Genomic DNA, 24,214 nt, shown 5'->3' on the forward strand with positions numbered 1-24,214 from the left:
CTTTTAAGTATTTCTTAAAAAGTAGGTCTTCATTCTAAAGACAGGATAAGAGCTTATTTTCCTTATAGTAATTGGCACAGGATTCCAGATATGTACAACTTGATCATGGAGAGTAGAATAGAAAGCTGCTTCCAAACGGTACGGTTTTGGATTAGCAAAAACTTCCTGCTATTACGGCTTCTCGAAGAACGAATGATACAGCTTAAGTAAGACGAAGCTAGGCCAAATAGTATTCTATAAGTCATGGTACAAAACTTGAATTCTATTCGTGCCATGATTGGAAGCCAATGTAAGGCCCTCAGTAATAGATCAACTTATCAAAATTACTGGAAAAAAAAATCAGCCTAGCCACCAGTGGCGTAGCCAAGGGTGGGCTCGGGTGGGCCCAGGCCCATCCACTTTGGGTTCAGGCCCACCCAGTAGCAGCACATCTCTAATGTGGCTGGCAGGGATTCTCAAGCCCCACCAGCCGAAAACTCCCAACTGTCCCTCCTGCATACCTTTTAAATAGCAGATCTTTGCCTGCAGCGACTGATACATACTGTTCGCACTGGCCCCAAGGCCTTCCCTCTGATGTATTCCCGCCTATGCGGAAATAGGAAGTTGCATCAGAGGAAAGGCTGTGGGGCCAGCATGAGCAGTGTGTATTAGTTGCTGCTCGCTGTTGGTGAAAATCTGCTATTTAACAGGTATTCAGGGAAGGGTGGATGTTTGAGAGACCATATGGATGCAGGCAAGAGAGGGAGAGACCAAATCACTTGTGGGACAAGGTGGAGTTCTTCTGCCCACCCATCTTGGGCCCAGGCCCACCCAAATTTGGGTGTCTGGCTACGCCCCTGCTAGCCACAGTATTTTTATAGTCTACAATCTTCTCAATAGCAGCTTAGCGCAACCAACATAAAGCAAATTGCAATGATCCAACTGTGAGACCAGTAAACTCTGGACCACTAGTTGAAAAACCTGAGCGTTTAACAAACTTCTGATTCTGTGCAATTTTTGCATTAAGGGCCCCGTTTAGTAAGGCGCGTCACCATTTTTAACGTGCCTACAATTAGCGCACGCGCTAACCATGTAGGCGCCTATAAGAATATAAGTACATAAGCATCGCCATGCTGGGACAGACCAAGGGTCCATCGAGCCCAGCACCCTGTCACCGACAGCGGCCAAAAGAACAAGCAATTTGTCCCGACCATCCTAGAAATACTGTATTATTCCCTCGTCCATTCAATAACATTCTATGGCTTTTTCCTCCAGGAAGCCGTCCAACCCTTTTTTTTTTAAGTCCGCTAAGTTAACCGCCTTAACCACCTTTTCCGGTAGCGAATTCCAGAGTTTAACTACGCGTTGAGTGAAGAAAAATTTCCTCCGATTCGTTTTAAATTTACCACACTGCAGCTTCATCGCATGCCCCCTTGTCCTAGTATTTTTTGAAAGCGTAAACAGACGCTCCACATCGACCCGTTCCATTCCACTCATTATCTTATAGACCTCTATCATATCTCCCCTCAGCCGCCTTTTTTCCAAGCTGAAGAGCCCCAGCCTTTTCAGTCTATCCTGACAGGGAAGTCGTCTCATCCCCTGTATCATCTTTGTCGCCCTTCTCTGCACCTTTTCCAATTCCACTATGTCTTTTTTGAGGTGCGGCAACCAGAATTGAACACAATACTCACACACCATGGAGCGATATTTTAGGCGCGTACACTGTTAACGTGCGTTAAAGACGCTAACGCGCCTATAATGCATTAGTAAACAGGGCCCTAAAAAAGAAAAGATTTTTAATTTAAGAAGAAATCTGCAGCTCTGGTGTACGTTAACTATTAAACAATACTCCTAAAACTTTTAGTTGAGATTCAAATTTAAATTTTAAACCATCTCCTTGAAGAAGAGCATCATTCCAAATTTGATCAGCTTGACCAATCAATAAAAATGTAGTAAATTTTAAGAAATGATCTGCTATCCATCTCTCAAGCTGTCGTATACAGTTCACAGTACTCCACAAGTTATCAACAAGTGTGTTGCCCACAGGTAACAATATAGTAATGTTATCCTCATAAGTAAAAATCTTAACCAGCTAACGAGAGCATATAACCCAAGGAACTGGTCAACACATTAAACATAGTGGGAGACAAAGGAGACCCCTGACGGACTCCACAAGATGGCTTCCAAGAAGGAAAAGATGGGTGATATTTTGCCTATTTTGCCAATTGTCCCCTTGATGTGAGCATCAACCCTTCTCCAGATATCCAACTCTATATTTCTTTTCCATCAACAAAATTCTTAACTCGCACCGTCTATGAAATGCCCGAATTCTGTATTGGCACAGATGTGCTGTAATTTCAAACAGATTGGAGTAACTCTACTCTAAAAGAGATTAATGAGCCCAAATCTCGGACAAGGAAAACCGTCAACACACTGGTTGGATTCTCTTTCAGGTCCAGGTGAGCGAGGACAAACTGAAGAGCCGAGTGGGAGCCCTTGAAAGACAGCTGCGTGCAAGCTCACAGGTAACCCTTTCGCCTCAGGGGCGGGGAATGCATCCAGTAAGACGCAGTGCCAGTCAGAGTGGTAGCGAGATCGTGTCTTAATCTGTCTCATAGACTGACTATCATGAGTTTCTCGTCTATCCAAAATCAATCTGATGAAGCCAATCCAAGTTCTGGGTGTGTCCCTGTTTTATCTATGAGACTGTACTTAGCAAAAACTATGAACAGAAAGGGCCATTGTGCAGTGTCAGCAAACAGGGAGACCACTTGGTGCACCAAGCTGGGGAGGAGGTGCCATATTGGCACCTGGGGAGGGGGACAAAAGGAGTTCCATTATGTTCATGAGCAGTAACATCTTAAACAACCATTAGGAGATTTTCCAACTAGGATCAGAAGTTACATTTAACCCCGGATTCTACATAGCGTGCCTAGAGTTACGCAAGGTTCTGTGCGTAAATCTAGGCGCATTCTATAACTATGCACGTAGATTGTTTTAACAAGCTGTTAAGCATTAACAGTTTTTAACAAGCAATAACGAGCACTAATTGGCAAAAATTAGAATTTACGTGTGTACATTACTAAGCATATCTGTAATATATTGCACCTAAATTCTAACACGTGCTGGCAAAAAGGGGGTGGAAATGGGTGTTTCATGTGTGTTCCAAAATCTATGCACGTTTTTATAAAATATAGGCCAGCGCGGAGATTTATGCCAGCTTTTTGTTGGCGTAAATGGACGCGCATAGATTTAGTCGCATGAACTACGCCTAAGCGTATTCTAAATACTGAGTGTAGATTTACCCGTGGTATTTAGAATACGCTTAGGTGCGATTGCCTACCGCACGTTAATTTTAGGCGCCATATATAGAATCAGGCCCTTAAAGGTCAGTTATGGGAAGTAAAAAAAATAAATAAAATAAATAAATAAAACGCCATTAGAGTAATAGCGAAGCGGCTGCAGGTTTCTGTTTAGTTTATGCTGATCTCCTTGGATAATTTTTTTTCCTTATTAGATTTCTGGTTTAACTCTTTAGATATTGTGGACTAAATATGGGTTTAATTTTCCTTTTTGATTATATGGATATTGAATACTTTCTGATCTTTCAAGTTTATGATGTATGTATACTTGATCTTATTGAATAAAAGTTAACAAAAAAAAACCCCGGGTGTTCAGCTCTGGAGGGATTGCTGCAGATTTCAGAAAATCTAAATAGCATTTTCAAAGGGTTTTGAAAATTAGCCCCTTTGAAAACTGACTCGGGCTGAGTACCCAAAATTAAATTGTTTACAAAGTGGGCAGAGGGTTGGGGGGGAGGATTTTCAGCCTCCTATATAGTCTCTGTAAAGGCTCCTGCAGTAAGAGCCACACGCTAATGGGGAAATTAGAATATGGAGAACCCATGCGCTGACATGTGCGCCGGCCACTTTTTAGTGAAGTTATGCGCGTAACTGTTAATTAGAACTAATTAACAGCAATTATAGCCAGTAATTTTAATATAATTAGCTGCTAATTGGCATTAAATTAGGCACGCAACTGGAAATATTCTAAAATCTGCACGTTCAACTTTGCATGCTAAGTTATAAAATTGGGTGCCAAAGTTTATAGCACGAGAGGGTTAGGGACTAGGCATTTAAAAAAAAAAAAAAGAACCCAATGTTTTCAAGAAAAAGTGGTAGCCATCTTAATCCACGAAAGAAAGGAAATTTTGAAGTAACAAATCTCGCAACAGAGCGTAAACGAAGGCATTGCGTCGAGAACACGCAGGGCAGCTGAAACGTTTTCTTTGATTCTTGTGTGGCTCCAAATTCTTCCTGCACAGAGCTCTGGGAAGGCTGGAGCAAAGAAACTCCTCAGGGAGATGGAAGACCAGAAGCAGGAATATGAACAGAAAGCGAAGGATTCGCTTCAGAAGATCCTGGAGGAGAAAGGCAGCACTGAACAGGAGTTGCAGAATGCTCAGGTGAGAGAAGGCGCTTTTTAATCTTGGACGCTATGTTTTAATAATGAGTTATAATTCACATAGCGACATCCCTGTTTCCATTTCTCTAGAGGACGCTGGCGGTCACAGAGGGCGAGTGTAGCCTCTGGAAAAAAGAATATGAAATATTTAAGAAAGCGTGGAGCGATTTAATCGCCAGGCACACGGAGCTGCAGAACGAGCTGTACATTCTCCAGAGCAAACTTGAGGTAAATTCCACTCAACCCCAGCAACGTCCAGGCCAGTGGCGTAGCTACGGAGGGGGTCACGGGGGCCTGGGCCTCCCGGTTTGGCTGGCGGGGGTCCCCAACCCCCGCTAGCTGAAGCGTTTGTCCCATGCTGGTCTCACTGCATTGGTTACCCTGCTCTTCTCAGTCACGCTGTGCACACTCGTTTCGGTGAAACTGAGCATGTGCGACACTTTGCGACTGAGAACAGGACAGGCTATGCAAGACCAGCACGGGACAAATGCTTCAGTTGGCGGGGGCTGGGGACCCCTGCCAGACAAGGTACCTTCATGCAGTGGCGACGGAGGGGGTGGTAGTGGTGGCAGCAGGGGGCGGTGGCGGCAGGGAGGAGGACCAAAATGTGCCCCCCCCCCCCCCACTTTGGGCTCTGGCCCACCCTCCCGTCTAGTCTCGCTACGCCCCTGGTCCAGGCCAGGTGCTCTGCTGGGGTTTATTTATTTTATTTTTGTTACATTTGTACCCTGCGCTTTCCCACTCATGGCAGGCTCAATGCGGCTTACATGGGGCAATGGAGGGTTAAGTGACTTGCCCAGAGTCACAAGGAGCTGCCTGTGCCTGAAGTGGGAATTGAACTCAGTTCCCCAGGACCAAAGTCCACCACTGGCCCTTGCAGATCACCAATGTGGCCGCGCAGGCTTCTGCTTCTGTGAGTCTGACGTCCTGCACGTACGTGCAGGACATCAGACTCACAGAAACAGAAGCCTGCGCAGCCTTCTACATGGAATGTTGTTAGTGGAATAGCAACATTCCATGTAGAATCTCCAATAGTAGCAACATTCCATGTAGAATCTCCAATAGTATCTATTTTATTTTTGTTACATTTGTACCCTGCGCTTTCCCACTCATGGCAGGCTCAATGCGGCTTACATGGGGCAATGAAGGGTTAAGTGACTTGCCCAGAGTCACAAGGAGCTGCCTGTGCCTGAAGTGGGAATCGAACTCAGTTCCTCAGGACCAAAGTCCACCACCTTAACCACTAGGCCACTCCTCCACTTGTTGCCTTACGATTACTTGCATAACATGGGCACAGTTTTAAAACGATAAGAGAAGCACAACCAAGAGCTGAACTCCAGAGGGTGCAGCAGAATCAAGGTTTAAGACAAGGGCTTCCAGGCTTCCGTAGCTGGGACGTTCTGAAGAACTAGAACATTGGTTTCTATTCTACGACTAGAGGGGGATCGCCTAACTAATTTGTACCCAAACCTACAGGGTACAAAAAAGTAGCCCCCCCCCCCCTACAGTTTTTTTGCAGTTCTCTCATCAACCACTTTGAATGTCAACAAGAAATTTTACATACTTACTGAGTCATCATACTTACGTATTACTATCAAACAACATTTGATTATCTTAAGCTATGTTGATGTTACTGACATTTTAGAGTTACTACCTAGCTATTTGGGGGGGGGGGGGTCTTTTACAAAGCGGCAGTAAGTCCAACGCGGGCTTACCACTCGGTAATCCGGAACTACCGCCGGCCCAACACCGAAGTACCTGGCAGAAACCCAATAGAAGCAACATCTGTTACTTTTTTTGTCTCACCCTGTAGCTATCATAAAAGCCTGGCTCGTCTCCCAAGCCTTTAATACATAGGGCAACCGATTCTTTCTGCACCTGGACTAGCCGGCTACACACATTGTAACTTAGACCAGTTCCTTTTATCTTCCTTAACTATTCCCGTTCATTCCTAAATCTCCATTATGGAATGCCGTGCCAAAAGCTGTCAAAAACCACTCAAAACCATCTCAGCTTCAGGAAATTACTTAAGACCAGCCTATCCCGGAAAGCTGACCCCAAGGATTCAACATAAAACCTAAAGTCCTTCAAAACAGCATATTCATGGATCATTTTGGACTCTCTTGCCTTTACCCTTTTCCCTCTTACCCTGTTCCTTCTATCCTATCCGATTACCACAATTGTATTGTATTTGTATAACCACTGGGCTGGCGTTAGCCTTTTCAGTACATTGTAAGCCACGTTGAGCCTGCAAACATGTGGGAAAACGTGGGTTATAAATGTGATAATAATAATACAAAGAACTCGCCTTCAGCTTAGCCACCCATCTATTTATCCCAACTGACTCTGTACCAACCATCTTGTTCCCACCTACATATCTGCACTTGGCCCCTCAGCTACATGATAAGCTGTATTGTAGAAAAGCATTAGCATCATGTTTATGTTAGTTGAGTGTTCTAATGTTTGCTTATTAGATGTTTCATTGGTCTTATGCTAACATTGTATTTCGAAAAGACCTCAAGACTCACCTCTTCCGGAAAGCCTACCCATCAGGCCCGAACTAATTCATGAACAATGCATCACATCTTCCGATCTAAGAAATGAACAATACCCCTTCCACATAATCCTATTACTTCAAACTGTACGAACTTTACCACTCCAGTTATAATTAAGTATACTTCTACCCTTATCCTACTCTGTATTGCTCACTAGAAGCTGTAGTCCCATCCCCGGAGACTTACCAGCCTCATTGGGATTACTTTTCTCTAAATGCTACTATATATTCGTCCCAGAGTTGTATTCTCTTTTCCGGAACCTTATCAGCTTCCTTGCACCTACTGTTACTCTATTTTCCACTCTGTATATATTCCCGGAGTTGGTACTCTCCTTTCCGGAACCTGTAAGCCACATTGAGCCTACTGCTATGCGGGAAAATGTGGGATACAAATGTAATAAATCTCTCTGTTATTTCAATTTCAATGCTGTTAAATGTGTATATTTTTCATGGTAGTCTTATTATTAGGTTTGAATTTGCTGTTCCCAAGTTTACCTCAGTTATTATCATTTATGTTTATATGTGGTCATTTTTGCTATTGTTATGCTGTTAACAAAATTATAAGTTTGATGTTAAAACTGTACCTACTGTGCACCGCCTTGGGTGAATCTCTTCATGAAGGCAGTTAATAAATCCCAATAAAAATAAATAAAATAAAATCGTAGCAGTTAGAAACACCATGAAACAAAAGACAGCATATCCCAACTGTGCTCCAGTGGTACAAATTTGGGAGCCAGGGTCAGATTTCTATATAAACTAGACAAGCCTAATGCTTAGGGCTTCACTTGTCAGCAAACAATAAATAAATAAATGCATTTGTAAATGAGAATTACAATGTAAAATAATCATAAATTATAGATTTTATTATCAACTATTGTTGGTTGTTTTATATATATATTTTTTTAAAAGTTATCTTTATTATTGAACAGAATGCATCGCTACACACAATAGAGCAAAGCGGGTGAGGAAAAGTATTAAGCCTAAGATTTGCTTCCTAATTAATTGAGGGTGGGGGCTCTTAAATGTTACAGACCTAATGAAGAAATCAGCCATGTTGGAAGCCAAAAGAAGGGAAAGCGTCAAATTGTAATGCGCATGTTCAGAAGAATTGGAAAAGGTACAGCGAAGGGCGACGAAAATGATAGTGGGGATGGGACGACTTTCCTATGAAGAGAGGCTGAGAAGGCTAGGGCTTTTCAGCTTGGAGAAGAGACGGCTGAGGGGAGATATGATAGAAGTGTATAAAATAATGAGTGGAATGGATCGGGTGGATGTGAAGCGACTGTTCACGCTATCCAAAAATACTAGGACTAGAGGGCATGAGTTGAAGCTACAGTGTGGTAAATTTAAAACGAATCGGAGAAAATTTTTCTTCACCCAACGTGTAATTAGACTCTGGAATTCGTTGCCGGAGAACGTGGTACGGGCGGTTAGCTTGACGGAGTTTAAAAAGGGGTTAGATAGATTCCTAAAGGACAAGTCCATAGACCGCTATTAAATGGACTTGGAAAAATTCCGCATTTTTAGGTATAACTTGTCTGGAATGTTTTTACGTTTGGGGAGCGTGCCAGGTGCCCTTGACCTGGATTGGCCACTGTCGGTGACAGGATGCTGGGCTAGATGGACCTTTGGTCTTTCCCAGTATGGCACTACTTATGTACTTATGTACTTATGTAACAGAAGGAGAGATAGGAGCAGTTTGCTGAATCGAGACATAATAGGGAATTTATTTTTCTAATTTGGGGTGGGGGTGTTCCTCTCTCATTCGCAGTGTGTGGATACCCAGGACATACAACTTCAGAAGCTGCAAGCTTGCCTGCACAATCTGGAAAGGGAACAGACGGATCTCCAGACAAGACTGGACACCTCACAGGAGGACAACGAGCTCCAGAAGGAGCAGCTTTGTTCCATGAAAGGTATTATTGGGTGGGGGGAGGGGTGGAAGGAAGGTCTCCGAGGCTGGAACTGTGGCACACAGAATCACACCAGTCATGTTCAGGACCACTGTTAGACATGCTGGGGCCCAAGAAAGAAATTTGCAAGGAGGGTCCCAATTCTGCTATCAATTCTGGGCAGGCTTGGGGCCCCTTCTGAAAATTTGTAGTATTATAAGTCTGCACTTATTTTCTCTGTCTTCAGATAAATGGAGAATTGCGGAAAAGCAGAAGCTGGCACTAGAATTAACCATCAACCAATTAAAAAGTGAGTAATACTGTGCAATCCATCCGAAGCCTCATCAGCAGGTAATGGCTTAGTTATGCTTTTCACATTGATTCGATGTTCTATTGATTTGGAGGTACCACCTGGATCCAAAGTTTAACTACCTGGTGAGTTGTTTTGGGTTTATTTATTTTTCAGATGAGATTTTCACTATGAGGAATCAGCTCCCTTTACAAAAAGATGAAGTAGATGAGAAACACAGGGCGGAGCTACAAAAGGTGACATCTCAGCTGGCACTGAAGGAAAAAGAGGTGAGAAGGACAGAGGGATCAAAATTTCAGGAGACATCAGCAGTAGTAGTAAATTTAAAACAAAAACGGAGAAAACATTTCTTCACTCAATGTGTAATTAAATTCTGGAATTTGTTGCCAGAGAATATGGTAAAAGCAGTTAGCTTAGTAGGGTTTAAAAAAGGTTTGGCTAATTTCCTAAAAGAAAAGACCATAAGCCATTAATTAAGATGAAATTGGGAAAACCCACTGCTTATTTCTAGCATAAGCAGCATAAAATCCGTTTTACTCTTTTGGGATCTTGCCAGGTATTTGTGACCTGGATTGGCCACTGTTGAAAACAGGATACTAGGCTTGATAGTCTGACCCATTATGGCATGTTCTTATGTAGTTAGCATGCAACAGGGGCTGGCAGGGACCACCTGTAATCCTGACATTTCTCAGCTAGAAATGCTGCAACCTTCTGTGTTCGGCTGTGTCTCCCTCACTCTACGTTTCTCTGCTCCCGTTGATTCTATGGGTCCAATTCTGTCCCATAGTCAGGTCTAGTCAGAAGCTGCAGATAAGGATTACATGGCCTATCCAGTGTGCCCATCCATACCATCCCTTCCTCTCCCTTAGAGATCCCACATGCTTGTCCCGAGCTTTCTTGAATTCAGATAGTCTTTGTCTCCACCACCTCAGCTGGGAGGCTGTTCCACACATCCACCACCTATTACATAAAGAAGTATTTTCTCAGGTTACTCCTGAGTCTATCCCCTTTCACCCTCATCCACTGGTAATACTAGTGAGTTGGTATGCAGGAAGTTAAAGAACAAATTATGGAGCCATCTTCATAGGCCCCAAACAGTCTGTAGGTACCTGAAAAAACTCATTTTCAAAAAGAAACCTCCCTTTGAAAATGCAGGAGAATGCACTTCAGAGATACAAAGGGAAATGGAAAGTATGCACAAACGATTTAAAAGATTTCCCATCAAAATGCCACCCCCTGGCCTGCTGTCCCACAAGTGAAAATACAGGCCTTGTAAAAGAGCATTCTTATTATTACCTGCAATGGGAGGGGGGTGGGGTGGGATTTTCAAGCCTTCTTTTTACATGGGTAGACTCCTTTGAAAATTGTCCTTTAGAACATTTTTTGAATTGTTCCTTTAAAAAAAAAAACGATTTAACCAGAATATCTAGGCAGCTTGCCATGGCACAATCCAGTTAGCGGCAGGGTAGATGTATTTATTTATTTGTTACATTTATATCCCACATTTTCCCACCTATTTGCAGGCTCAATGTGGCTTACAAAGTACCGTAATGGCGTTTGCCATGTCGGTTGATAACAAATACAAGATTGTGTTGTGGTCAAATGAGGTAGAAGTGAATCAGGTGTGGTTATCCCACACCAGGGTATACTGGGGGAGTTACATAGATGACATTTTTGTTACGGAATACTACTGGCTGAGTTACTACAATTTGTGGAAGAACTTAATGGATGTTATCCTACCATCAAGTTTGACTGTAATTTCTATTAGGAACATTTCAATTTTCTAGATGTGTGGATTAAAAAAAGAAGGCAGAGTGGAGGAGTGGCCTAGTGGTTAGGGTGGTGGACTTTGGTCCTGGGGAACTGAGGAACTGAGTTCGATTCCCACTTCAGGCACAGACAGCTCCTTGTGACTCTGGGCAAGTCACTTAACCCTCCATTGCCCCACGTAAGCCGCATTGAGCCTGCCATGAGTGGGAAAGCGCAGGGTACAAATGTAACAAAAATAAAATAGATACTATTGGAGATTCTACATGGAATGTTGCTACTATTGGAGATTCTACATGGAATGTTGCTATTCCACTAGCAACATTCCATTTAGAAGGCTGCGCAGGCTTCTGCTTCTGTGAGTCTGACGTCCTGCATGTACGTGCAGGACGTCAGACTCACAGAAGCAGAAGCCTGCGCGGCCACATTGGTGATCTGCAAGGGCCGACTTCTACATGGAATGTTGCTAGTGGAATAGCAACATTCCATGTAGAATCTCAAATAGTAGCAACAGTGGAGGAGTGGCCTAGTGGTTAGGGTGGTGGACTTTGGTCCTGGGAAACTGAGGAACTGAGTTCGATTCCCACTTCAGGCACAGGCAGCTCCTTGTGACTCTGGGCAAGTCACTTAACCCTCCATTGCCCCATGTAAGCCGCATTGAGCCTGCCATGAGTGGGAAAGTGCAGGGTACAAATGTAACAAAAATAAAATAGATACTATTGGAGATTCTACATGGAATGTTGCTATTCCACTAGCAACATTCCATGTAGAAGGCTGCGCAGTCTTCTGTTTCTGTGAGTCTGACGTCCTGCATGAATAGTAGGAGGAGTGGGCTAGTGGTTAGGATGGTGGACTTTGGTCCTGAGGAACTGAGTTCGATTCCCACTTCAGGCACAAGCAGCTCCTTGTGACTCTGGGCAAGTCACTTAACCCTCCATTGCCCCATGTAAGCCGCATTGAGCCTGCCATGAGTGGGAAAGCGCAGGGTACACATGTAACAAAAATACAATAGATACTATTGGAGATTCTACATGGAATGTTGCTACTATTGGAGATTCTACATGGAATGTTGCTAGTCCACTAGCAACATTCCATGTAGAAGCCTGCGCGGCCACATTGGTGATCTGCAAGGGCTGACTTCTACATGGAATGTTGCTAGTGGAATAGCAACATTCCATGTAGAATCTCAAATAGTAGCAACAGGGGAGGAGTGGCCTAGTGGTTAGGGTGGTGGACTTTGGTCCTGGGGAACTGAGTTCGATTCCCACTTCAGGCACAGGCAGCTCCTTGTGACTCTGGGCAAGTCACTTAACCCTCCATTGTCCCATGTAAGCCGCATTGAGCCTGCCATGAGTGGGAAAGCGCAGGGTACAAATGTAACAAAAATAAAATAGATACTATTGGAGATTCTACATGGAATGTTGCTACTATTGGAGATTCTACATGGAATGTTGCTATTCCACTAGCAACATTCCATGTAGAAGGCTGCGCAGGCTTCTGTTTCTGTGAGTCTGACGTCCTGCAGAAGCCTGCGCGGCCACATTGGTGATCTGCAAGGGCCGACTTTTATGTGGAATAGCAACATTCCATGTAGAATCTCCAATAGTAGCAACAGTGGAGGAGTGGCCTAGTGGTTAGGGTGGTGGACTTTGGTCCTGAGGAACTGAGTTCGATTCCCACTTCAGGCACAGGCAGCTCCTTGTGACTCTGGGCAAGTCACTTAACCCTCCATTGCCCCATGTAAGCCGCATTGAGCCTGCCATGAGTGGGAAAGCGCAGGGTATAAATGTAACAAAAATAAATAAAATAAAAATTTTTTAAAAGAGGGCAGTTATCTGAGCACAGAAGTTTATTCCAAACCCACAGATAGAAATTTTTTTTTAGCATATAAAAGTATGCATCTGGTTCATCTTAACAGTTGTCCCTTTTCACAATTTTTAAGATATAGAAGAATATGTGGCACTAACCAACAATATAATCAATCTTCTGAGAAGTTGAAAGTTAAATTTTGGGAAAAGTGATACCTGGAGAAATTAATTTAAGAGATCATATAAAAGATCAGTGATGGAGCTGGGAGTTACCCAGGCACCGTTGGTATTTGGGGGCAGGACCTGGATAACTATCCAGTTGACTTAGAATAGCAAACAGGTTGCCCCACGCCTGGATATTCAGTTGCGATTCCTGGATAAGATGCTCCCACGGGCTGTGCACAGGTGTGGAGTGGCCTTCTCCGCAGAGAATTCCAGTTTCAGCCACTGTCTCTCTTCCATGTATCAGCACTGCCAGTTAATTTAAGACCCTCTACAGAGTCTGTTCTGGTCGAATCCTGCCTAATATGTGACATTTAGACTCACCCCCAGCACGTTACATCTGTAACTTGTGTAACAGGTATATGCATGTATCACATCCAGTGGCATAGCCACGGGGGGTCCCCTAAGCCCCGCCAGCAGCAGCTTTCCTGCGCGAATATTTTCGTCGCTGCACTGCCTACCCTGCTTCCCCCTCCCTCGCACGCATGCTTGGTTTTAGTGAAATTGAGCAGCAGAGCTTCACGAATGCTCAATTTCACTAAAACCGAGCATGAGCGCCAGGATGGGAAAGCAGGGCAGGCAGCACAGTGCCGAGTATCACCACAGGAAGGCTTCTGCTGGCGGGGCGGAGAGTGGTGAGACAAAATGTTCCCCCCCCCCCAAGAATCAAGGTCTGGCTGTGCTTCTGATCACACCATTATTCAAAGATAACGCATGCGCACACTTTTCCTTCGAACGTTACTCCAGCGAGCCCACACAAAGGGCCCGATTCTATATATGGTGCCTAAAATTAACGCGCCATTTACAGAATACGCTTAGTCATAGTTCATGCGCGTAAATCTACTCGCATCCATTTACGCCATCAAAAAGCTGGTGAGATCCTTGCGTATAGATTTACACGCACTGGCCCACATTTTATAACGTGTGTCGATTTTAGAATGACCAAGAAACGCCCCCTAAACACGCCCATTTTTGCTTGCGTGCATTAGACTTTAGGCATAGTACATTACAGAATACTATTAGCAATGTACGCACGTAAATTCTAATTTTTGCCAATTAGTGCTCATTATTGCTTAGGAGCTGTTAACAACGCTTAATCTACGTACATACTTATAAAATACACCTAGTTTTACACGCTATATAGAATCTGGTGGAGTGTTTGAGCAAGGATGGACACCCATTTTTGAAAACTCAAAAGTGCGCACCTATGTCCAAAACCCGGGAGGAGTTCCCCATAATTAGAAAAACAGACGGTGAGTACACAGGGCCAGGGAAAGTCCCTGCGTATAAATTAAAATAAAATATTAGAGAATCAGCAGAGATCAAAAACATTCCGATTAATACATTTTCCAAAACAAGTATCTGTAGCACCTTTAATAAACTTTTAAAAAATACATGTTTGAAATATTAAAAATACCAGAACAAGCATATCCTCCAATTTCAAAAATGTATTACCTACAGCCTTATAAAAAGGAATTGACTTGATCAGCCTGTGGTTGAAGGAACTGTTTTTGAGACATTAAATCTCACGCAAATACTTGAGAACGATAATGCTGGGTTAAAGTTAGCAACGCTCATTGTGACTTTTGTATTGCAACCAGACAGAGACTGAACACTTAAACAATTCTTTCGATACAGGGAAAAATTTTTCCTGGGTTGTAAATTTAGAATTTTTCCAGGATGTATCTAGAATAACCCAAAAGAGGGGCAAAAGTTTTCTTAGATTACGCCCGTCTGTTTTGGCTGAATTTTCCATGTAAATGCGTAGTGAACCTGTCTTCAGTGAAATTTGTTTTCTTTGATCCTGTACATTTAAGTTCTTTTTTCGAATCTAAGGAGGAAATAACACCACCACCAAATCCAGAAGCGTTATTAACATCTACACCATAATCCGATTTGTTCTCCTGCGATTTTCCCCTCCATGCTTCCAATCCTGTAATTTTGATTGAACTTTAATTTCCTAGAGTATTGTGTAAAGATGAAAGAACTGTGTTAATCCTCTTTATTTTCTGTAACAAGATTTATTCTTGGAATGTTATTAGTAAACTTTAAAAAAAAAATTTTTTAATGTTTTTAAATATAAACCGCTTTGGTTGCACCACAGAAAGACAGTATGTCAGAATCCATGAAGTTGCATGGCACAAGTCAAGGTGAAGTTTATTTTGATACACTACCTATCATAGTCCAAGCTAAGTGGTTAACAATGTAAAAAAAAAAAAAAGACAGAGAAGAAAAAGAAATTGTTTTTAACAAATCAGTAAATGAAGGGCGAGAGAAAAAGGAAGAGAGGGGAAGAAAGAGAGAAGAAAGTTTAAAGAGAAAGTTAGTACATAAGAGTAGCCATACTGGGTCAGACCAATGGTCAATCTAGCCCAGTATCCTGTTTGCTAAACAGTGGCCAAGCCATGTCACAAGTACCTAACAGAAACCCAAATCGTGGCAGCATTCCACATAGAACCTCAAAGAGCTGCAGCATTCCACGTAGAACCTCAAACAGTAGCAACGTTCCACGTAGAACCCCAAAGAGCTGCAGCATTCCACGTAGAACCTCAAAGAGCGGCAGCATTCCACGTAGAACCTCAAAGAGCTGCAGCATTCCACATAGAACCTCAAAGAGCGGCAGCATTCCACGTAGAACCTCAAAGAGCGGCAACATTCCACGTAGAACCCCAAACAGTAGCAACATTCCACGTAGAACCCCAAAGAGCTGCAGCATTCCACATAGAACCTCAAAGAGCTGCAGCATTCCACATAGAACCTCAAAGAGCTGCAGCATTCCACGTAGAACCTCAAAGAGCGGCAGCATTCCACAAAGAACCTCAAAGAGCGGCAACATTCCACGTAGAACCCCAAACAGTAGCAACATTCCACATAGAACCCCAAAGAGTAGCAACATTCCATGTAGAACCCCAACGAATAGCAAGATTCTGGAATCCTAAAGGGTGACTAGATTCCATGTAGAATCTCAAAGAGTAGCAACATTCCATACTACAAATCCCAGGGGAAACAGTTGCTTCCTATCTCTCTCTCAATAGCAGACAATGGACTTTTCCTCCAGGAATTTGTTGAAACCTTTTTTAAACTCAGATACACACTAACTGCTTTGTCTTTCTTCAGGATCCCTAAGTTTGTTTCATAGGAGTGGTTTAAATTTCAAAAGAGATGGACAGTGTTTTTTTTTAATTTTTAGTGCACAGAGCTGCATTCTGAGCTGGAGGCTTTGAGCGATGAGTATTTCTCCTGCCAGACGAAGCTGCGCCAGTGCAGAGACCAGCTGAAGAGTCATCAGGGCAGAAGAACAAACGTGAGTCAGCTTATTTGGCCACTGTGGCCCACACTACAAGACCCTTCCTTTGTTCCCCTCCAAGACTCCTGCCACCACGAACCCTTGGCCATATTGGAGTTCTATTACGTTTCAATCCAGGCGAGACAGTCCTAGAGAGTCTTCTCAGGGAGGAAGAGAAGAGATGATGAGAGTGTTGAGTTTCTAGTGATTTTTCAGCTCCAGGCTACCTAAATTCATCCATCAGGAAGCACGAAACGTGTCTGCCTATGGGCCTATTAGGGTTAAATTTGAGGTGGGGGGATTGACACTGGCCTGGAATCCACTCCACTGAAACTGGCCTTGATCTGACAAAAGGTGAGATCTTTATAAATAAGTAAAAAGGTTGAAATGTGCTTCAGCTGTGCTAGTTGCCAGATTTAAAAACTTTTCCCCGCCCAAAACCGCACAAAGGCAAACCCCGCCTCCGAAATGTCATTAACCCTGCCTCCAACACCGCCCAAAACCCGCAGCCTTCAATAATTTCCCGCAGCCGGTCGCGGGAACCCACCCAATTGGGTGGGAAAACCGCCCATCTGGCAACAAGTCTGTGCACAGAGCTCTGCTCAGATTAATTCAGAACTTGTACGCACCAGAAACCGGGAGCTCTGTTTATCCACGGGCGAGCAGGCGGTTTACCATTCTCCCTTGACCCTGTTCCCAACGAGGAAGAGTGCACCTCAGTTTCAGTGACCTTCCCGCTTCTTCTGCCTCCAAGGGGGCCAGATCTGATGGTTGGTTTTCCGTATTTCCTAAGCTATAAACTTCAATGTGTGGTTGTACAGGAGGAAAAAAGCCTCAACAGACTCCTGGAACTTAGAACTCCTATGAATTTATAGCCATAGAGCTATCTGTCATCACTGGCTTAAAAAAACCTCCTCTTTCCTGTAGTTTATTCATTTATTGAGAGTCAAAACTCGCACTTATCTTAGCTTTGACTCCACGTTGCTCTCCTTGACGCTCTGTCTTTCTTTGCGATGGCCGACTCTGGTCTAGGTTTTGGTATCTTTTCCACTTCCTGCTTCAGGTGCTGAGCTCTTCAACTCTTCCTTCTCAGCACAGTTGCTATAGAGTACGCCAGCACCACGGACCATGAAGCAGGAAGTAGAAAAGATACCAGAACCTGGACCAGAGTCGGCTGTGGCAAAGAAAGGCTGAGCGTCAAGGAGAGCAACCTCGAGTCAAAGCTAAGATAAGTGCAAGTTTTGACTCTCAATAAATGAATAAACTACAGGAAAGAGGAGGTTTTTTAAAGCCAGTGATGACAGATAGCTCTATGGCTATAAATTCATAGGAGTTCTAAGTTTCAGGAGTCTGTTGAGGCTTTTTCCTCCTGTACAACCACACACTGAAGTTTATAGCTTAGGAAATATTTTGAGATATCCTGAGTAACTGATCCTAGGCAATGCTACATTTTGAGTGGGATGGTTTTCCATGCCTACATTTCCAACCTTCCCAACTGAGTGCGTTAAGGCATTTACCGTCATGGCAGCAATTCTGTCTGTAGCCCTGCCTCCTTTTAGGCAACTCTTATGCCATATGGCAAAAGCCCAATCCTATAATGGTATCTGGGCGCCCAGATTTCATTATGGGATACCAGAGTAACCAGACATTGGTGTGCCTGAAATCTAGCCATCCGCAGTTACACCAGCCTGGCATAACGGCGGGCTCAGCAGTGCCAAGGCTGCGCATAACACACAATACTGTAAGCTACATGCAGCCCTATCTACATATATCCCACCCTCCCCTTTGCATCACTTATATATATATAAATATGTTATTATTTTCTAAATTTATATACGCAAGGAGCGCTCAAATGCAGGGGAAAGAGAAGGGTGATGGGATTTGATATATTGCCTTTCTGTGGCTACAATCAAAGCTGGTTGTGTACCTGGGGCAACGGAGGAGGGGGGGGGGGGGGGGTTAAGTGCCTTTGCCCAGCGTTATAAGGAGCTGCAATGGGAACTGAACCCAGTTCCCCTGCTTCTCAGGCCACTGCAGTAACCATTAGGCTACTCCTGCACTTACAGGCTTGCATATTCTAGTTAATGAAGTCAGGTCCTGTTTAGCAGGAACAGATCCAAAGAAGCTTAGCAGAGATTAGGTAGGAAAGCCGGTGCCGGGCAGACTTCTACGGTCTGTGCCCTGATCGAGGCTGAATAGATTTGGATGGGCCAAAGTGGAACTGTTCAGGGGCTTTTGACAACAACTTCAGACGTTTTAGAACACAGGCCAGTGCCAGGCAGACCTCTACAGTCTATGCCCTAAAAATGGCAAGGACAAATCGAGATCAGGTATGCATATGATGTATCACTTTATACCATACTAGTAAAAAGGCCCGTTTCTGACACAAATGAAACAGGCGCTAGCAAGGTTTTCCTCGGAGTGTGTATGTTTGAGTGTATGTGAGAGTGAGTGTGTGTGAGAGAGTGAATGTGCGAGTGAGTGTGTGTGTGTGTGTGTGAGAGAGAGAGAGAGAGAGAGAGAGAGTGAGTCTGGGTGTGAGTGTGAGTCTGGGTGTGAGTGTGTGTGTGAGAATGAGAGTGTGTGCAAGTGTGTATGTGAGACACAATGTGAGAGAGAGAGTGTTTCACACAGATACAGTGTGTGCGAGAGTGTGTGTGAGACACAGACTCTCTGTGAGACTGAGTGTATGAGACCAAGAGAGTGTGTGAGTGACTAGGGGGATCATTTTCAAAGCACTTAGACTTACAAAGTTCCATAGGTTACTATGAAACTTTGTAAGTCTAAGTGCTTTGAAAATACGCCTCTGTGTGACTCATAGAGAGTGAATGTGATACAGTGCGAGACATAGAGTGAGTGAGAGAGAGAAAGACATTGACTGTGAGAGAGAGTGTGTGTGTGACAGAGATACCCCCCCCCCCCCTCTCTGGCGTCAGGCCCCCCTCCCTCCCCCCCCTCTTTCTCTGGTGTCTGAGCGTTACTGTGCAGGACACTGAGCTTCAAGGAACTGACCAATCCTATTTAATAGAATGCGCCTCCAACATTCTGAAGCCGAGAAACCTCGTGTGGTTGGTCACTTCTGCTTGTGACGAACCCAGAAGTACGTGATGTCAATTCAGGAGATGGATACAGAGAGCAGGAATGCCTCAGCCATGCAGTCAGCTTCAGAATGTTGGAGGTGTGTTTTATTATATAGGATATAATGAGTTTAGCCTGTTGGGCAGACTGGATGAACAGTGTAGGTCTTTATCTGCCGTCATCTACTATGTTGCTATGTATTTATGTTTCTCATTGGTATTTCTGAGTGATTTACAAAGCCGACTGTCGGTCTTCTCCCTCCCCACAGAGACGAAGCTGCTGGTGCTGCTGGGTGCCCTTCCTAGTGGTGGCGATAGCCACAGCGTTGGCAGCATTTTTAACTAACCTGGACACGATGGTACACGGAGGGCCAAAGAAGTTTACTCCGTTTTAATGCTGACTGTAGACGTGGAAAAAAATTTGTATGCGTGGGTTTGTTTTCATTTCTTTTCAGTTTGTTTTCCATAAAGGTGATTTTGTTCATGGCAGCCTCTTTAGCGTTTTGCCTTGTTCATAAAATGGTTTAATACATTTCTGTACAGAATTCTGACTAAATTGCTTTTTACCATCTGGATACAAAAAAAATAAATAAATAAAGGTTAAAAGTAAAGAGAATTATGAGCACTATAGGAAGGTTATGCAGGTCTCTGGGGAGACAGGAGAGAGAGCAAGTAACCTCACGTATTTCAACGAGACGAGAGAAGCCAATTTGAAAACGCTGATTGTGATCACAAATTATGATATAGAAGACACCATGGGTGACGTTCAGAAATTGCGCCCAGTTAGATGCCGGGATGATCTGTGCTAAGCTGGAATTCTGTAACGTCTGCGTTGCACAGAGGGTCCTTTACAGTAATATTAGCATAGCACACATTTCACGCCTAACGTTAAGAGGCGGTATTTATGCCTGCCAAGAGCTGGAGTACATGCTGCCACTCAACTAATGACAGGCGTGCAAATGACAATGTTCTTTAACATTGTGCCAAAATTCTGGGAGTATCTCAGACCTCCCCTCCCCCTCCCACGTCCCTCCTACAGCCCTATCCCCTTTGAGATGAGTGGACTGCCAAGAGAGTGAGCCGGGCCTGGAGCAGAGCTGCCCCCCCCCCCCCCCCCCCCGAATCATCATCATCGCCGCCAGCCCTCCCACCTCCCACCCACCTGAAATACCTTGGCTGGCCTCGCCAGCTGCAGGCAGCGTGGCTCCTTCCTCTACCCGAACCTGCTACCTAACGGGAACTCATGTTGATATACTGCAATCCAGTAATACACTATAATTTTATATATACTTATATGTTTGTTTTGAGTACCCTCAGATATTTCCACTATATATATTTTTTTACTAGTATATATATATATATATATATATATATATATATACTAGTAAAAAAGCCCCGTTTCTAATGCAAATGAAACGGGGGGGGGGGGGGGGGGGGGGGGGGTGGGGGGGCTAGCAATGTTTTCTTCTGTGTGCATGTGGGAGTGTGTGTGTCCCTGCCCTCTGGCCTCTCTCCCCTCCCCCCTCTGAGTCCTTCACTGTTACAGAGCCAGCGATTTGATTTCATGCTCTGCTGTTTTCCTTCACTGACTGTGTTACAGAGAGGGCGGGGCAGACACTCATAGGGAAACCGGATATCTCGCCCCCTTCACACTTCCGGCTGGAGGCTTCATAGAACGTTGGTGTTGCCTTTTATATAAAGATTATATATATATATATATATATATATATATATATATATAGTGTATGGCAATATAGTGTATTACTGGATTAGAGTATATCAGTATGAGTTTCCATTACATAGCAGTGATCCTGGTTCCAGCAGTGGATTATATTCTATTTTTCTACCAGAGGGGGGGGGCGGTGGGGGCGGTCCGCCCCGGGTGCACGCTGCTGGGGGGTGCCGCGGCGCGTGCCTGCTCTGAGTTCACTGACTTCGTGCGTTCGCTGCAGCTCCCTCCTCTGCTCTGCCCTGGAACAGGTTACTTCCTGTTCCGGGTCAGAGGGAGCTGCAGCGAACGCGCGAAGTCAGGGAACTCTGAGCAGGCGCGCGCTGCGGCACCCCCCCAGCGGCGTGCACCCGGGGGGGGGGGGGGGTCCGCGCTGCATCGGGGGGGGGGGGGGGGGGAGTGCTGCACCCGGGGGGGGCGGGGCGCCGCCCGGGTGTCCGCCCCCCTAGGAACGCCACTGCAGAGACTATTGGATATTTATTGTTTTGTTGCTTCCTCTGCCCAGCATTGCCTGCCCCTGCGGCTGCTTTCCTCAGGTCGCACATGCTCAGTCTCAAAACTGAGCATGTGCAGCCTGAGGGCCCAACAGCTGCTAGGCAGGCAATGCAAGGGGGACCCGGTGTGGAATTTTCTCTCTCCTGTTCCTGTTGGGACGCGATCACCAGGGTCCCGTCAGGAGGAGGAGAGAGAGAGGCGCCAGGTCCCCCTTGGAGGCCCAGGCCTGGGGAATTTTGCCTCCCCTGCCCCTCCCTCTTGGCAGCCTTGGATGCGTGCTATGAAAATTAGGCACACGTTACAGAACAGGGTGCAGAGCACATCCACACGTAACTCCTAATTAATTATAATTAGTGCCAATAAATGATCATCACCTAATTAGCTACACTGTTCCCTCTAAGCTGAGCAGGAGTCCTCCACCTACAGTCCTGCCAGTGGGTGGCGCTGTTTCACTATCACATTTTCAATAGTGAGGGACAGGCAAGCTCTGCAGGACTCCAGGGAACTTGCCTGTCCGTAGCAATTGAAAACAACAATATTGAAGCATCACCCCCACCCCCCCTGGCAACAATGCAGTTGGAGGACTGCTGCTCAGCTGAGGGAACACTGATTAACTAATTAGTTTATTTACACAAGCTATTTCAAGGGCTTGAATTCAGGACACAGCAGACTCGGGTTACTGTCTTACATCCTCTCGGGCCTGGTAGGTTTAGTCCTGCTGAGGAGCTGGTGCAATTGAGCCTGGGAAGGGAGGAGAAAGGCTTCCAAGACTGTGGTGGCCCCTGATGGCCCTAAAGAAACACCAAGGTATACTCTTTAGTCTATCAAACAAGAAAACTGGGATACAAGCCCAAGTCACACAAAGTATTTACAACATTAGACAACTGTGCAAGAGAAGTCCTGACATGTCACGACTGTTCCTGTCAAGTTGCTTTATCTCCTTCTGCTTCTGGGACTCAGTTGAAATCAAGGCACTGGTCTGAAAAGTCCAGCTTTCTCAGTCACTACTCTGCAACAGTGCTACCTACTTCCAAGCAGAGGGAACTACTACTTATCATTTCTATAGCGCTACTAGACGTACGCAGCGCTGTACACTGGACATGAAGAGACAGTCCCTGCTCCACAGAGCTTACAATCTAATCAGGATAGACAAACAGGACAAATAAGGGATAAAGGAATTACTAAGGTGGGAATGATAAAACATGGGTACTGAACAAGTGAATGGGGTTAGGAGTTAAAAGCAGCATCACAAAGGTGGGCTTTTAGCCTAGATTTGAAGACGGCCAGAGATGGAGCTTGACAGACTGGCTCAGGAAGTTTATTCCAGGCATATGGTGCAGCAAGATAAAAGGAACAGAGTCTGGAGTTAGCAGTGGAGGAGAAGGGTGCAGATAAGAGAGATTTACCCAGTGAACGGAGTTCCCGGGGAGGAATGTAGGGAGAGATGAGAGTGGAGAGGTACTGAGGAGCTGCAGAGTGAATGCACTTATAGGTCAATAAGAGGAGTTTGAACTGTATGCGGAAACGGATGGGAAGCCAGTGAAGTGACTTGAGGAGAGGGCTAATATGAGCATAGTGACAGAGTTCAATTTCTACACCATGACTCGGCTCCTGGGCCTGGCTGGGATGTGGCAGAGGTAGCAACCGTAGCCCCTGAGGAAGAGAAAGACGCTTTGGCCATCGATCAAGACTAATTTATTTATTTATTATTACATTTATAACCCACATTTTCCCACTGATCACAGGCTCAATAATAACTAGAACAGTGGTTCTCAACCCTCTCCTAGATGAACATCTAGCCAGTTGGGTTTTCAGAATTTCAACAAATATGTGTGGAATAGATTTGTATACCGCTGGGTGTCCAATAAATGCAAATTAATTTTGGTAATGCTGAAACCCCAGCTAGCTAGATTGCCTCCAGGAAAGGGTTGAGAAGAACTGACCTACAAGGCCAGACTCCAGAACTTCAACTTCATGCTTCAAAAGGAGTGACCGCCTGACCCCTTAGAAAAGGCCCTCACTAGGAAGGATACAAAATCCAGGTCAAATAGGCCTGAAGTGTTGAGAAGGAAGGTTCATCATACTGACAGCTGGAAAACTGAAGGAGCAGGAAGGAAGTGCTGGATGAAAACTTTGTATCCCAAGAATCCTGGGGTTACGCAGAGAAACACAAAAAGCAGGAGCAGCCTGGGAGGGATCCAGGGCTATGAGTAGGCCTCACTGTGGGGCCTTATTTGCGTAAGTCAGCACTGGCTAAAAAGCAGGTTATGTGTGAAAAACAGTTGCTCATTGATAGGGCCGGCTCTGTGTGCCAAAGTATAACATGTAGGGTTTTGACCTCCGTATATCATTTTCAAATCAAAGCCCCCTTTTTACTAAGTGGGGGTTAAAACTTCACAGCTGAAGTAACTGCAAAGCTTCTGTGTCCAGCATGTCCCATGCACTTACCCCCTGATTCTATAAAGGTTGCCAAAAATCACTCATATAAATTGAGGCATGTTCCCAATTCTCGCATGCAATTTAATAGACTAACGAGCCAATCAGTGCCAATAATTGGCTTTTTAACAAGCTATTATTGGCACTAATTAGATTTATTTAGGACCAACGCGTATAAAGTTAAGCACAGGATTC

General features: G+C 44.6%; 1 protein-coding gene across 3 annotated transcripts in view; it reads left to right on the forward strand.

Moving 5' to 3' along the window:
- TRAF3IP3 (TRAF3 interacting protein 3) overlaps window positions 1–19,904 on the forward strand; it is a 56,749-nt gene extending 36,845 nt beyond the window's left edge. For all 3 annotated transcript variants that reach the window (XM_030221579.1, XM_030221578.1, XM_030221580.1), the window contains exons 8-15: window positions 2,433–2,504; window positions 4,304–4,444; window positions 4,534–4,671; window positions 8,769–8,913; window positions 9,137–9,199; window positions 9,356–9,468; window positions 16,187–16,300; window positions 19,629–19,904. In XM_030221579.1, coding sequence (XP_030077439.1) covers window positions 2,433–2,504; window positions 4,304–4,444; window positions 4,534–4,671; window positions 8,769–8,913; window positions 9,137–9,199; window positions 9,356–9,468; window positions 16,187–16,300; window positions 19,629–19,754 — 912 coding nt within the window. In that variant the 3' untranslated portion in view covers window positions 19,755–19,904. The remainder of the gene's footprint in view (window positions 1–2,432; window positions 2,505–4,303; window positions 4,445–4,533; window positions 4,672–8,768; window positions 8,914–9,136; window positions 9,200–9,355; window positions 9,469–16,186; window positions 16,301–19,628) is intronic.
- Window positions 19,905–24,214: the final 4,310 nt, after the last annotated feature.

This window comes from Microcaecilia unicolor, chromosome 12 (genome assembly GCF_901765095.1).
Source record: "Microcaecilia unicolor chromosome 12, aMicUni1.1, whole genome shotgun sequence".
NCBI lineage: Eukaryota > Metazoa > Chordata > Amphibia > Gymnophiona > Siphonopidae > Microcaecilia > Microcaecilia unicolor.